Source organism: Zea mays, chromosome 7 (assembly GCF_902167145.1).
Source record: "Zea mays cultivar B73 chromosome 7, Zm-B73-REFERENCE-NAM-5.0, whole genome shotgun sequence".
Classification (NCBI taxonomy): domain Eukaryota; kingdom Viridiplantae; phylum Streptophyta; class Magnoliopsida; order Poales; family Poaceae; genus Zea; species Zea mays.
Window position 1 is genome coordinate 99,573,540 of NC_050102.1, and position 12,572 is coordinate 99,586,111.

At 41.4% G+C, this 12,572-nt stretch overlaps 2 protein-coding genes and 2 long non-coding RNA genes across 5 annotated transcripts; 3 read left to right on the forward strand and 1 right to left on the reverse strand.

Moving 5' to 3' along the window:
* The first annotated feature begins 220 nt into the window (after positions 1-220).
* LOC542083 (histone acetyltransferase 1) lies at positions 221-5,856 on the forward strand. 2 transcript variants are annotated; one of them, XM_008653624.3, is made up of 11 exons: positions 221-476; positions 1,251-1,292; positions 1,592-1,701; positions 1,803-1,871; positions 2,373-2,411; positions 2,502-2,575; positions 2,677-2,743; positions 3,067-3,145; positions 3,219-3,376; positions 3,610-4,299; positions 5,309-5,856. In XM_008653624.3, the coding sequence occupies exons 1-10, from the start codon at positions 392-394 to the stop codon at positions 4,291-4,293; spliced, it is 1,407 nt and encodes a 468-aa protein (XP_008651846.1). In that variant the 5' UTR covers positions 221-391; the 3' UTR covers positions 4,294-4,299; positions 5,309-5,856. The 2 variants fall into 2 exon arrangements, with proteins under 2 accessions (XP_008651846.1, NP_001105187.1); NM_001111717.1 differs by lacking the exon at positions 5,309-5,856 and having other exon boundaries at positions 337-476; positions 3,610-4,588.
* Positions 5,857-5,908: 52 nt separating this feature from the next.
* On the reverse strand, positions 5,909-7,452 carry LOC103632618 (uncharacterized). The gene is made up of 2 exons (XR_556065.4): positions 7,278-7,452; positions 5,909-6,180 (listed from the first exon to the last, which is right to left on the reverse strand). It is a non-coding gene; the product is annotated as an uncharacterized lncRNA (long non-coding RNA).
* Positions 7,453-8,389: 937 nt separating this feature from the next.
* Positions 8,390-9,917, forward strand: LOC103632619 (uncharacterized). The gene is made up of 3 exons (XR_556066.2): positions 8,390-8,487; positions 8,811-8,866; positions 9,816-9,917. It is a non-coding gene; the product is annotated as an uncharacterized lncRNA (long non-coding RNA).
* A 1,268-nt stretch (positions 9,918-11,185) lies between these two features.
* On the forward strand, positions 11,186-12,460 carry LOC109940884 (protein ALP1-like). The gene is made up of 2 exons (XM_020541237.1): positions 11,186-11,857; positions 11,942-12,460. The coding sequence occupies exons 1-2, from the start codon at positions 11,314-11,316 to the stop codon at positions 12,370-12,372; spliced, it is 975 nt and encodes a 324-aa protein (XP_020396826.1). The 5' UTR covers positions 11,186-11,313; the 3' UTR covers positions 12,373-12,460.
* The last annotated feature ends 112 nt before the right edge of the window (positions 12,461-12,572 follow it).

Sequence of the window (12,572 nt, forward strand, 5' to 3'; positions counted from 1 at the left end):
GTTTGACTTTTAAATAGGAGTATGAAATATAGACCCAACCAACTGGATTAGATTCGTCTCGTCTTTTAATCTTCGGCTCACAAATTAGTTTTATAATCTGACTACATTTAATACCCGGAACGGAGGTTCAAACATTCGATGGGATATGGGCTAAATTTTAGCTGGGTGTAACCAAACCCCCCCCTTATATAGGTGATGTGGCATCGGTGAACATGACAATAATGTCCTTATTTTGGAGCTCGCGCCGCCCGCCGCCCGCCGCCGCGCCCGAACGCAGCCATCGATTCCCCATTTCTTTCCCGCCTCCTCACTCCCGCCTCTTCTACTCCCAAAATCCCAAAACCCTAGCTCGCTAACGACCCCAGGCAGACGCGCCGTCCTCCCCTCCCCCATGGCGCTCAAGCAGAAGGACACCGACGCCGCCGCCACCGCCACCGGTACCAAGAAGCGCCGCCGCGTCTTCTTCTCCGACACCGGTACCAAACTCGATCTACGCATCACCCTCTCATTTCCGGCGATTCGTGCGTCTGGCTGCGAGTCAGGCGCTGCAGATCCCATTCGTGTTGTGACGCGCCTGCTGTCTTGTTGGGTTCCGGCGTGTGTTCATTTTTATGTTTATTTTGGCCTGGCGGCTTCCGCCGGATATGCCTGTGGAGCGTAGCCGAGAGGCTGCTGCTTCTCATTTAGATGTGTCTGCCTTGCTTAATTTGGTGGTTGCGACATTGAAGCGTGGGGAGTTTATTCTCTATTAGTAAAAAGGAGGTGGAAAGAAGTTGCTAAATTGTTAGGCTTTGCCCTGTTTTCTGGATCGAGGCTGTGCATTGTCTGTAATTTATTGCTTGTCTGCTTGTGGAGCATTGGATCTAACCTTTTGTTTGGTTAAGCCCCTGATGCATTGTCTTTAGAGGATTTGGATAGTCACACAGGTTAAAGTGTGATAAGGAAATGGTGAACCTCATTCTATTCATCTTACATTTTTCTTCATTTTGCTTTCTTTGTGGAGTGCACTTGACATAATTTAAACTGTAGACCTGTTTTGGTTTCTGCAAACCTGAAGAGATATCATGCTTTTGGGGTTCTATCAGTCCCATAAGGATTGCTCTATGAGATACAATCATACAGGTTAATTGCGCTGTGTGTTCATCTGTGTGGATGTCCCTTGCACGTTTCTGTGCCTTCAGCCGTTTTTGTTTATTTCCGACATACAGATGAACTGGTTAAGCCACTTTCTATTTCCTATTGTTGTGCAGATGCTGGTGTTGAGGCAAATGAGTGTATGAAAGTGTTTCTAGGTATGGAATTACTTTCAGCATCCCTCTGCAGATTGTAATTTTTACAAAATTAGATGGTTGGTTCATTTTCATGCCATGGAGTGGCATGAAAATGAACTGCTTTCTTACTTTTCAAAATTGGAGTGTCATATTTCTAATCAACCCTTTTAGCAACTATTACACCCCTTCTGTATGTACTATGTATGCTTGTCCGTTTGTCTCATATTCCCACTAGTTTCAATAACTCTTTTCACATATATACTTAGTGAATTTAGTTCCTTCAGAAAGTTATTTTTTTTCTTGCATTGGTTTTATGGCAGTATGGAATCCAGGCGAGGTGAGCTCTGTAGACTGCACTGCTATTCAGCCATTTGACCTAAACCATTTTTTTGGTGAAGATGGAAAAATATATGGTTACAAAAATCTTAAGGTAAAGGACTGTTATTGAAATAATACTCTAGTCCTTTCTCCCACCAGCCTGACATGTTAGTTATCCCACATGATTGTATTTGATGTGTTTGTTTGTTACAGATAAATGTGTGGATAAGTGCGAAATCTTTCCATGGATATGCTGATGTTTCATTTGACGAAACATCTGATGTGAGTACTAGTTTATCAAAGAATATTCAAGTAACTACGCTGTTGTTATGATCCATTTGTGTAAAACTTTGACTTCTTTATGGGTATAGATGTTTTTTGAATAAAACTTTTATCATGTTCAGTTACTGTGTAAGATTGCCAACTGTAATTGATATTCCTTTAAAACGCTTTCTGAATCCAAACTGCAAAGAAGTTGCTGATACTTCTGTTCTTTACAAACTTATCCTTTGTAATTGTAACCTTCAACTTGTTTTGCATTTATGTCTATTTCTTCGATGTATCAATGACACCTCAAAGAAAACATCTCGAACCTTCAACATAATTCCTCATCTTTGATGTCTTTCTTTAACATCTGAATATATTTGCTTCCGTGGTTCAATGAGCGGTGAAATGCAGATTTTAAATTTTTAAAATTTCATCTGACATTTATTTGTTAACTGTAAGTAATCCTTCCTGATTTTCTCAAGTCAATGACAAAACATTTTTACTGATATCTTCCAGGGAGGGAAAGGAATAACAGATCTAAAGCCTGTTCTTCAGGTTTGTTTTATCCACAATGTCTTATATAACTAGAGACAGCCTCTGTGCATAATGTTTCCTATCTCCTAAGCCTTGTTTATTCTATAATAGAACATTTTTGGAGAAAACTTGGTAGAAAAAGAGGAATTCCTGCATACATTTTCGAAGGAATGTGAATATATCAGGTACTCTTGTTTCTGAACGAGTACAGTCGAGTAGTATGCTGCAGCAGTATTATTTGTTGCTTCAGGAAGCATGATATGGTTACTTTCTCTTACTGCTACAGAACTGCAGTGACAAATGGTAGTGCCATTAAGCATGATGGCTCATATGAATCAGATCCTGCAGTTGAGGTAATCTTTTTTTCCTGTAATCCTATGCATTTGTGATTTGGATTTGTAACACTTATTTAACTTTGTTCTATGATTTTAACTCATCCAATTAAATCTGTTCATATGTACCCTATAAACTTATGACTATATTTTCTCAATCAATATAAAGCCCAATCACTTACTCTGTTAAAACACATGCATTTTCCATGTTCAGAATGTTTAATCTGGTATGTAGTATGAATACGTTAGATCCATGAAAATTTACATTCAGCATGTTCTCTGTTCTAAATGTTTTCCCATTCAGTTCCCATCAATTTTGAGATTGTTTTGTATATAATTCCCAGATTGTTCGAGTTGAACTCCAAGGTGCTGCTGCATTTCTTTATTCTCGTCTGGTACCTCTTGTTCTTCTTCTGGTTGAAGGTAACTGAAGGTTTTGAAATATGATAGTCTGTTTTACTCAGGACTTCTATTTGCTTATATCATTGCACTCTAGGTTCCACGCCTATAGATATTGGAGAACATGGATGGGAAATGCTTCTGGTAGTAAAGAAGGCAACACAAGAGGCTGGTTCAAAATTTGAACTGCTAGGTTTTGCAGCTGTGCATAACTTCTATCATTATCCTGAGAGTATTCGCTTACGAATCAGCCAGGTTGGTCCTCTTCCAGCTTTACTTTCTGTTTATGGGGGGTGTCCTGTATTTAGTCAATTTCCTTGAAGTTATTCCATGGCACTGCTAGGTTCTTTTTGCTTTTGCACCCATGGACAGTCTGTTGTTTTAGATGTTAAACTGACATTGACAGAGTTGCATAACCATATATTTTGGAAAGTAAAGCACACTTTCTGTCTGTCTAGGTGTTTATACGATTTTGTTGTATTTTTCAGATACTTGTGTTGCCACCTTATCAGGGTGAAGGCCATGGTCTTGGTCTTCTTGAAGCAATCAATTATATTGCACAGTCTGAGAACATTTACGATGTTACAATAGAAAGCCCTTCTGATTACCTGCAGTATGTGCGATCATCCATTGACTGCCTCCGTTTGCTCATGTTTGATCCGATCAAACCTGCACTCGGTGCTATTGTCTTGTCTCTGAAGGAGACCAACCTGTCAAAAAGGGCCCAAAGTTTGAGAATGGTTCCACCAGCTGACCTGATGGAGACTGTCCGTCAGAAGCTGAAGATAAACAAGAAACAGTTCCTCCGGTGCTGGGAAATTCTGATCTTCCTAAGCCTCGACTCTCAGGATCATAAGAGCATGGACAACTTCAGGGCCTGCATATATGACCGCATGAAGGGGGAGATCCTTGGCAGTGCCTCTGGAACTAACAGGAAGCGTCTGTTGCAGATGCCAACCAGTTTCAATAAGGAGGCATCTTTTGCTGTGTATTGGACACAGGAGATTGAGGATGAGGATGAACAAACTGTTGAGCAGCAGCCAGAGGATCTCAAGACGCAGGAGCAACAGCTCAATGAGCTCGTGGACATCCAAATCGAGGAGATTGCTGGGGTCGCCAAGAACGTCACTTCACGTTGCAAGGATAAGATGACAGAGCTGGTGGTTCAATGAATCTGGGTGAGGTTCCTACTTCAAACGATGTTAAAATGCTGTCGTAGCTTATCTGGTGAGGTCTCTTTTATGGGTTGGCTTCTTGGTAGAAAGGGAATGTTTGGTTATTGCACTGTCATCGTAGTGTTAGAACCAACACAAGCATAGGCACTGAGTAGATTGTCACGGCAGATTATTATGTACTTCAATTCTGGAATATTTGATGGGAATGCTATTTTAGATTGCTTGGTAAGTGGTAACCGCCTCAAATCACAGAAGTAGAACCAGCTTCTGATTCAGCCGGAACCATTTATTGAATTTTATGGTGATCACTGATTAGTAATCTGTTTCCTGAGCCTATTTTTGCCTAGCTACAAGGCTACTACGACCTGTACTGTTTACTGAATGGAGTTTGAAAGGATGCTGCTGGAGATAGCCTAAGTAACTAATATTGTAGCAATTCAGTGCTAGGTTTAAAATAAGAGGGGAATTTTAGCCCTTCCAATCTCTTTTGGTTGTCTTCCAAACTAGATTAAAGGAATAACACTCTAAAGGATTCCGTCCTCTGTATCTATAGTCTCCTAAATTTCGTTCTCTATATCTACAGTGACGACAGACTTTTTGAACTACTTTCTTTATTCTGTTCCTCAGTTTGCGTTCAAACTAAATTAGAACATAGTTATTTAATAAGAAAACTTATTCGGATTTTTTTGGTACAATTAATTCTTTTGTCATTTGTAGCAAAATAGTTTAATGTCCTTTTGTATTATAATAATTATCCAAAACTAGCAAAATATATCCTGTCTACCGAAATTGGGTTATGGACTACGTAAGATAAATTAATATCATATTGTACATTACCAATCATTTTAAGCATGATTAAATGGTCTACTACTGTATGTTCTACATCACGTACGTATTCGTAACATAAAAACATCTGCCGTACAAGTTCCTAACCTCACACTACACCATCTGGATCCACCACCTCAAGCTCATGTCCCTCATCCAAGTTCCTAACCTCACACTTGCATTGTAGGGCTAGTTGATCGAGGTCGGGACTCGATGTCAACGAGAGCATGGTTGAACTCATGGAGTTCGGATAGATTCAAGGATGGAAAGCTCCATGCTTGATGGCGGCACATTGAACCTCAAGGGCGCGCAGCATGGCAGCCAGGCGCCAGGGCCTTTCGGTGCTTTTTCGTTCTTCAAATCCATAGGCTATATAAAACATAATACTCCCTCTATTTATAAATATATGACACCGTTAATTTTTTCAAAAAGATTTGATCACTCACCTTAATTTTAAAAAATAATGAGCTATCATTTATTTGAATTTTATATTTTAAATAAATATTTTGAATAAAATAAAGTTTTTGAAAAAAGTCAACGGTGTCATATATTTGTTGGAGGTGTATATAGTCTATTGTTGGAGGTTTAGAGGAGATCGTCCTCCATTGATGGCGTTTGGTTCAGCAAACACGGTGGTAACGATAACGTAAAGAAAAAACAACGCTATTTGTTACAATGTAATGATTAACCGATTTTGTTTGGATGGGTCAAGTAACGCAATGATGTTCCTTTACACTGTTTGCTTTCCTCGCGTAACAACAATGTATCAAGTAACACAATAGAAAAATGGATGAGTCAAGTAACAACAGATTTTTCACAGAATATTGTAGCACATAATCTGTTGATAAAAAACAGATCAAAGACAGATAACTCCTCCAGAAATTCCATAGAATCTTTATAAGCATCCATTGATCAAAGTATTTAAAACATGCATACATAAATAAAAACTTCTAGAAGTTCACTGCATACTGGACATCCACAAAATCAGGAGAACACTCTTCACCAAATGCTCTTGAGATTCTTGAGTGATAATTTGAAGTCACTTCCTTTGAGCTTCATCTGAAGAGAACAAGTATAACACATGAGTACAAGAACGATATGTAATATGCACATTGAAGATAATTATCTTTCTATCATTAGAGTGAAAGATAATTATCTTTCTATTATCAGAGTTGAACCGTACATAATTATCTTTCTATTATCAGTAATGTCTCATGTCACAGTGTAAAAGCACAGATAACTTGGTGCACAGGTAAAAGTAGCTGCAAAAGAACAGATAAACCATGGGAAAATCTTTTTTGCTTCTATGAATCCTTCTACTATTTGCAACTGCTAGTGATAATTATTTAGAAAATACCACTTCACCTATAATGTGAACTGCCTGAACCCGAACAAAACAACTCCGGTTGCTTATTACTGATGATGGATGATTTGTCACAAGACAATGGCTAATTGACTGACAGTAAGGATGCTGATTGACCGATAGTAAGGACGCTAATTGACTGACAGTAAGGATAATGTATATATTTATGTGAGCCACACAGATAGTAAGGATGCTAATTGACTGATAGTAAGGATGATGCTAATTGTGAGCCAGACAGAACTGAATAAAATAGCTAGCCTTACATGAAATTCCACAAGAAAAAGCGATAATTATATTTATTTCTAGGAAACTTCGATCAGGACGCCAATCAACAAAGGAAAAAAGTGAAATGTTTAGAGCTTGATATTGACACGAATGAACACCAAACTCCAAACAAGCATCATACTCAGTACATGCATGAAATTGTTCTTGGCACAAAATGTCACGCACACATGCATGGATGGTTGTCTAGATTCAAGAAGAGTTAGGTAGAGATCAGACTTGTTAGAGACTGGATAAATGACAGATTCATGGAGCAGATCGTGTAGTAAAGATGGGAGTAGCGGAGGTAAGGCTAACAAGCAAAGCAAGTGGCTGGAGCAGCATGTGTACCACAATGGGGAGAACTCGAAGAGGCGGCCACGACTGGAGAAGATGTGGCCTCTTCAAGAAACGACGCAGAACAACACGGGAGATTAGGGTTTCGGGGGAAATTTGGAGATAGAGCTGGATTCAAGAGGGAGGGAGGGGAGAGAGAGAGCGAGGGAGGGAGATGGAGAGGTTACGTCCTCACCTGTAGAGGCCGATGGTGCAAGGGAGGCAGCGGCCGGCGGCAATGGTGCCTGGACAAGGACGCGGGGCATGTTCTCACGCGGGGGAGAGGAGTCGTGGGAAAGGATAACGGCGGGAAGGCAGCGTTATCAGATTGGTTGGGAAATGAATGGAGCGGTATTTGATTACATGGTATCCCGTTATAGACTATACCGAAACAAACGGTTGTATAGATATCGGTTTACAAGCGTAATTGGATCACGTTATATTTTGTCTAACCAAACACCACCTAAAATTAGTGGACAAGACCTTTTACAGTGGAGATGGTCTAAGAAGTTTATATTGTATTATTGTGATATAACTTAGCCAGTAAAATGCGCAAGGAATAAAGTCATAATTAGGGCTACATTGGAAACCTCGAATCCCTTTCAAGATTGGAGGGGATTGAGGTGGAAATGAACTGATTTCCTCTCGAATCCCCTTTAATTCCGAAGGAGATTTGAGTTTCCAAACTAGCCCTCACTGTGGCATTGGGATATCTAAGGAAAGCTGTTGGAAATTGAACAGGGCTATGCACGGTGGAATGGGAAGGCTCACGCTCAATTTCTCGACCCCTCGCTTTAAACAAATCAATCCTTTATGTTATTATTAGTACCATGCAATTACATACAAACACGGAAAATCTTTGTCAAAGATACATACAGAGCATGTGGAGCTCATAATATCTGGATTCTGGAGAAGCTGCAAGCTACACCAAGACCAAACCTTGTGGCTGTTTGGTTCAGCTTCTCGCGGGATTCTGGCCGCCAGAAGCTGAAGCTCCTCCCAAACGCGCCGCTTCTGCTCCCGCTTCTCTCCGGCGCGCTTGGCTGAGAAGCCAGCCGACTACGCGAAGACAGAAGCGCCCCTGAGGTCGCTTCCGCGCAAAGCCGCATCAGTTGGGTAGGGTTCGCACCCGCGCCGCTCCTCAACTCTCTCGTCCCCATCGCTACTCCCATCGCCGCCGCAGGTGTCCTCCATCGCATCTCCCTCCGCCGCGCGGGTCCTCTTCGCAGGTAAGCTACCTCTCATCCATGCCGCCGTTCGTCCGCCGCCGCACTGGTTTTCATGGCTCCGTAACCCGTTCACAGTGCTAGGGTTTCACCGCGGACCCGCAAATCCTTCGTGACCTCCCTCTGCTGTCGTCAACCAGTGGACTCGTCCCCCCCTTTCCTATCTCGGCGACGACGCAGGTACAATCTTCCTCTTGGCAACTCCTATTGTGATTATCCGGATCCGTTGCATCCCCATGACTTCATTAGGGGTTAGGTTTCATGTACGGCCTTGGTTAAGATGTTACTGCCTCGTGTATTACCTCGTAGCAACGTCATGCACATATGCAATTAATCGATTGTTGGTTACGGTTGAGTGGAAATCATTGAAAGGTGTTCATGTTTGTTGCAGCCGACCCAATATTACATTTCAATAAGTGCATACTAGTAGGTTCACACCTTGTCAAGTTTTTGAGTACATCAAAACGGATTACCATCGACTTACTTACGTTTATGTTCTTCAGATTTCCCCAGCAACTCGGATTATTCGTCTGAGGATCCAAGAGCCACTTGAACCAAGGTATAGCCCTATTCTTTGGTCATGCTTTCTTTCATTGGTTTGTCAATGTAGTGATTACGAATTATGGTCATGTTTTGGGTAATCCATGCACAGTGTGCTCTAAGTTTTACTACTACACAGTTGCCTATTTAATTGTGGTAATTGTCCCCTACTTTGGTAGCAGCCTAGGCACAGGACATGGGACTACACCTTTTTTTGTAGATAGTCCCCATGTCTGCTATACTAACGACCTAACAAATCCACATCAGATGGACTCAGCAGACTCCATAGCCGACAAGGCAATTGGAAGGATGCAAGAGATTTCCGACAAGATATTTTCCGTAGCGAGGGAAACAATCCGGCCTGGACGCGGGTTGACCTCATTTGATGCTACCAAACTACGTGTAGCTTTGGAGGAGATAGCTTGCATGCTGGAGCAAGACTCCCTGGTGTTGCAAGAGCATTTGGACATCGTGAACAACTTTAACATCCCGGTTGACAGCAGCTATGAACCTTCTACCTTGTCGTCACCACCCCCATCTGACGACGACCTGACTCCACATTGGGACTTTACGGAGCATTTCGAAAACTTCTGGGGAGTTGAATATGACTCCGATCAGATGCCTTCGTTTAGTGACAATGATGTTTAAGGTAGTAGGGAGTGAACCTTGCAGTTAGGTCTTTGAATAACAGGGTTGAAGTCCCTTAGCTTTTGTGTAGTAAGGGCGTAGGAAACAGGGAATCAGTTTGTTCTTTTGGTTAATGGGCTGCTGTAAATGTGTTCCCTGTCATTTTGTGTCCAGTTCGAGTTTATTTAAGGTTCTAGTTCTGTAATTAAGGAAATTGGAATCTTCGTACGTATGGTTTTATCTTAACATAATGTGGCCAGTATATTATTCATCGTTTTGCTGTTTTTAATCCGACAACACTAGTACCCTATGTTGAAAACTATACACTTGTTATGCACTAGATGGACAAGTCCGGCAAAGTGATTGCTAAGTGGGATAGTAGAGCAACCAAAATTTTCACAGAAATTTGTGTAGAAGAGGTCAATGCTCGCAACAGGCCACAACAATTCCTAAATGCAGAAGGGTATGCTAACCTGATAAGGAAGTTTAAGGAACGCACTGGTCGCACTTACACCAGGGATCAAATGAAGAATAGGTGGGATTCGTTGAAGAGAATGTTCACCCAGTGGAAAACTCTTAATGAAAGGGCTACAGGTCTTGGTCGAGACCCTCATACTGGTTCAATCAGTGCGCCAGATGAGTGGTGGGCCAAGCAAAATGAAGTAAGTTCATATTTTTTTCGTAGACTAACATTAGTATTGGCCATCTAAAAGTAGGACTACGAATTGGTGCAGGCAATGCCAGGTTGTATTATGTTCAAAACAGCCCCCCTAGAGAATGAGGACGAGCTAAAGGTTATGTTTGGACCCATTGTCTGCACAAATGAAAGAACCCTGGTTCCTGGCGTGGAGGACGCTAATTCATCATCTGATGATCATTTGGACCACACTTTTGGTGGGGGTGAAAACAGCACACCTGACCCCTGCACAAATACAACTGGTAAGCGTAAGATGCGCCATGATTCCCCTAAACCAAAGAAGAAAAAAGATTCGAGGGAAGAGTACATGAAAAGACTTGTGGAGGCTTTTGAGTCCCGCTCAATGACCACGAACAAGTCCATTACCTCTTCTGAGAATGACCCGGTCCGATTAGAGATTAAAAAGCAGTTGCTTCAAGTAAAGGAAGATGGATCACCTGAAGGGAGCGAACTACATTTGTTTGCGACGCATCTTCTGATTCATAAGAAGTATAGAGATGTTTTTGCAAACTTGGAGACAAAAGAAGGAAGAATCGCTTGGCTTCGCAATGCTTACGAGTTAGAAACTAAGAAGACCACTTAGCTGCTGGACGTCCGACAAGAGTGTCCAACATGTTTACTATTGTCGTTCGTTGTTTTTTCATGAGTCATGTCGTACTTGGTACTGGTCCGACAACTGAGGCTTATTTGTTCAGTCTGTTAGTTCTGTCTGCTTAATGAGTCCTGTCGTGTCTGTTTTCGTTAGTACCATTTTCGCTTTGCAACAATTTTCCATAAATTCGAGTTCACCATGTATCAGAATAATATGAGTTGTATGTTTGTGAACTATGTGAATGTGTGAACTTCATATGCCTGTAAAGTCTTGCACTAGTTGAGTATGTGAACTGTGGTTGCATATGAAATTGTGGCTCTTGGTTGTCTCCATGCAGATGTCTCATCCTGATGAAATGGATGCACACTCATCTGATGATGAAATGGATGCACACACATCTAATGACGAAACGGATGGAGAATTTCTTGTTGCTCTTTATGCTGTTGACATTTGGGGTAGGCATTTGAGTCGGGCTCCTAGAAGAACATTGGTCGAATCTGGTATTCAATGGGTCCAAAGAACGTTGGAGATTAGTAACGACTGTTTTGACATGTTTCGGATGCGAAGGACTGTTTTTCGACGATTGCATGACACTTTGGTACAAAATTATGGTCTGCTACCAAGTAGGGGTGTGAGTACTATGGAAGCTCTTGGCATATTCTTGTGGGCATGCGGGGGTCCACAATCGTTTAGGCAGATCAGAAATAAATTTGGCCACTCATTGGAAACAATTAGCCGGAAGTATAGTGATGTCCTTAACGCACTTTATAAGATGTCATCGGACACAATCAAGCCAAAAGACCCACATTTTGTAGAGATTCATCAGCGTTTGCGAGAGGCGAGGTTTTGGCCACACTTCAAGGATTGCATAGGAGCAATAGATGGTAGTCACTTCCCAGCGGCAGTCCCGGCTTCAGAACAAGCGAAATATATAGGCCGACACGGTTACACGTCGCAGAATGTAATGGCCGTATGTGACTTCGATATGAGGTTTACATTTGTTGTGACAGGATGGCCAGGTTCCGTACATGACACAAGAGTACTACAGGATACTTTATTAACTTATGCGGACAGGTTCCCCCATCCACCGGAAGGTATATACATATTATGTTCATTAGTATGATACACTACTATTTTATGTCATATGTACGTAACATTTGTATTTTGAGTTTGTGCAGGTAAATACTATCTTGTCGATTCGGGTTATCCAAATAGAAAGGGGTACCTTGCACCTTATAAGGGTCAGAAGTACCACATTACGGAATGGCAAAATGCGAGGCAACCTATTGGGAGTAAAGAAGTTTTCAACTATGCGCACTCATCCCTACGAAATGTTATTGAGCGATCATTTGGGGTGCTAAAAATGAAGTGGAGAATTCTATTAAGTCTCCCTTCATTTTCGCTTGAGAAACAATCGAAGATAATTATTGCATGCATGACACTGCATAACTTCATTAGAGATAGTGCTCTATACGATAGAGATTTTGATGAAGTAGGACCTAATAGCCTAAGTCATGATGTACCTTCAGGTGAGAGTAGTACTAGCACATCTGATGAGTTAGACATGAGTGCTTTTCGAGATGCAATTGCAAATGCATTAGTGTCGTAGTTACCTTAGTGCAATTGTAACGGTACTTATGATGTAATCAACTCCACTAATTAGTTTGTAATGAACTTTATCTGCGTTATGGGTTTCATTGTATCGTTTGTTTCAACAGAATCTGCAACTTGAGAATCTGTATCCAAACACGTAGATTCTGACGAACAGCTTTTCTGCACAGCTGGCGAACCAAACACCTAAATTCTAAC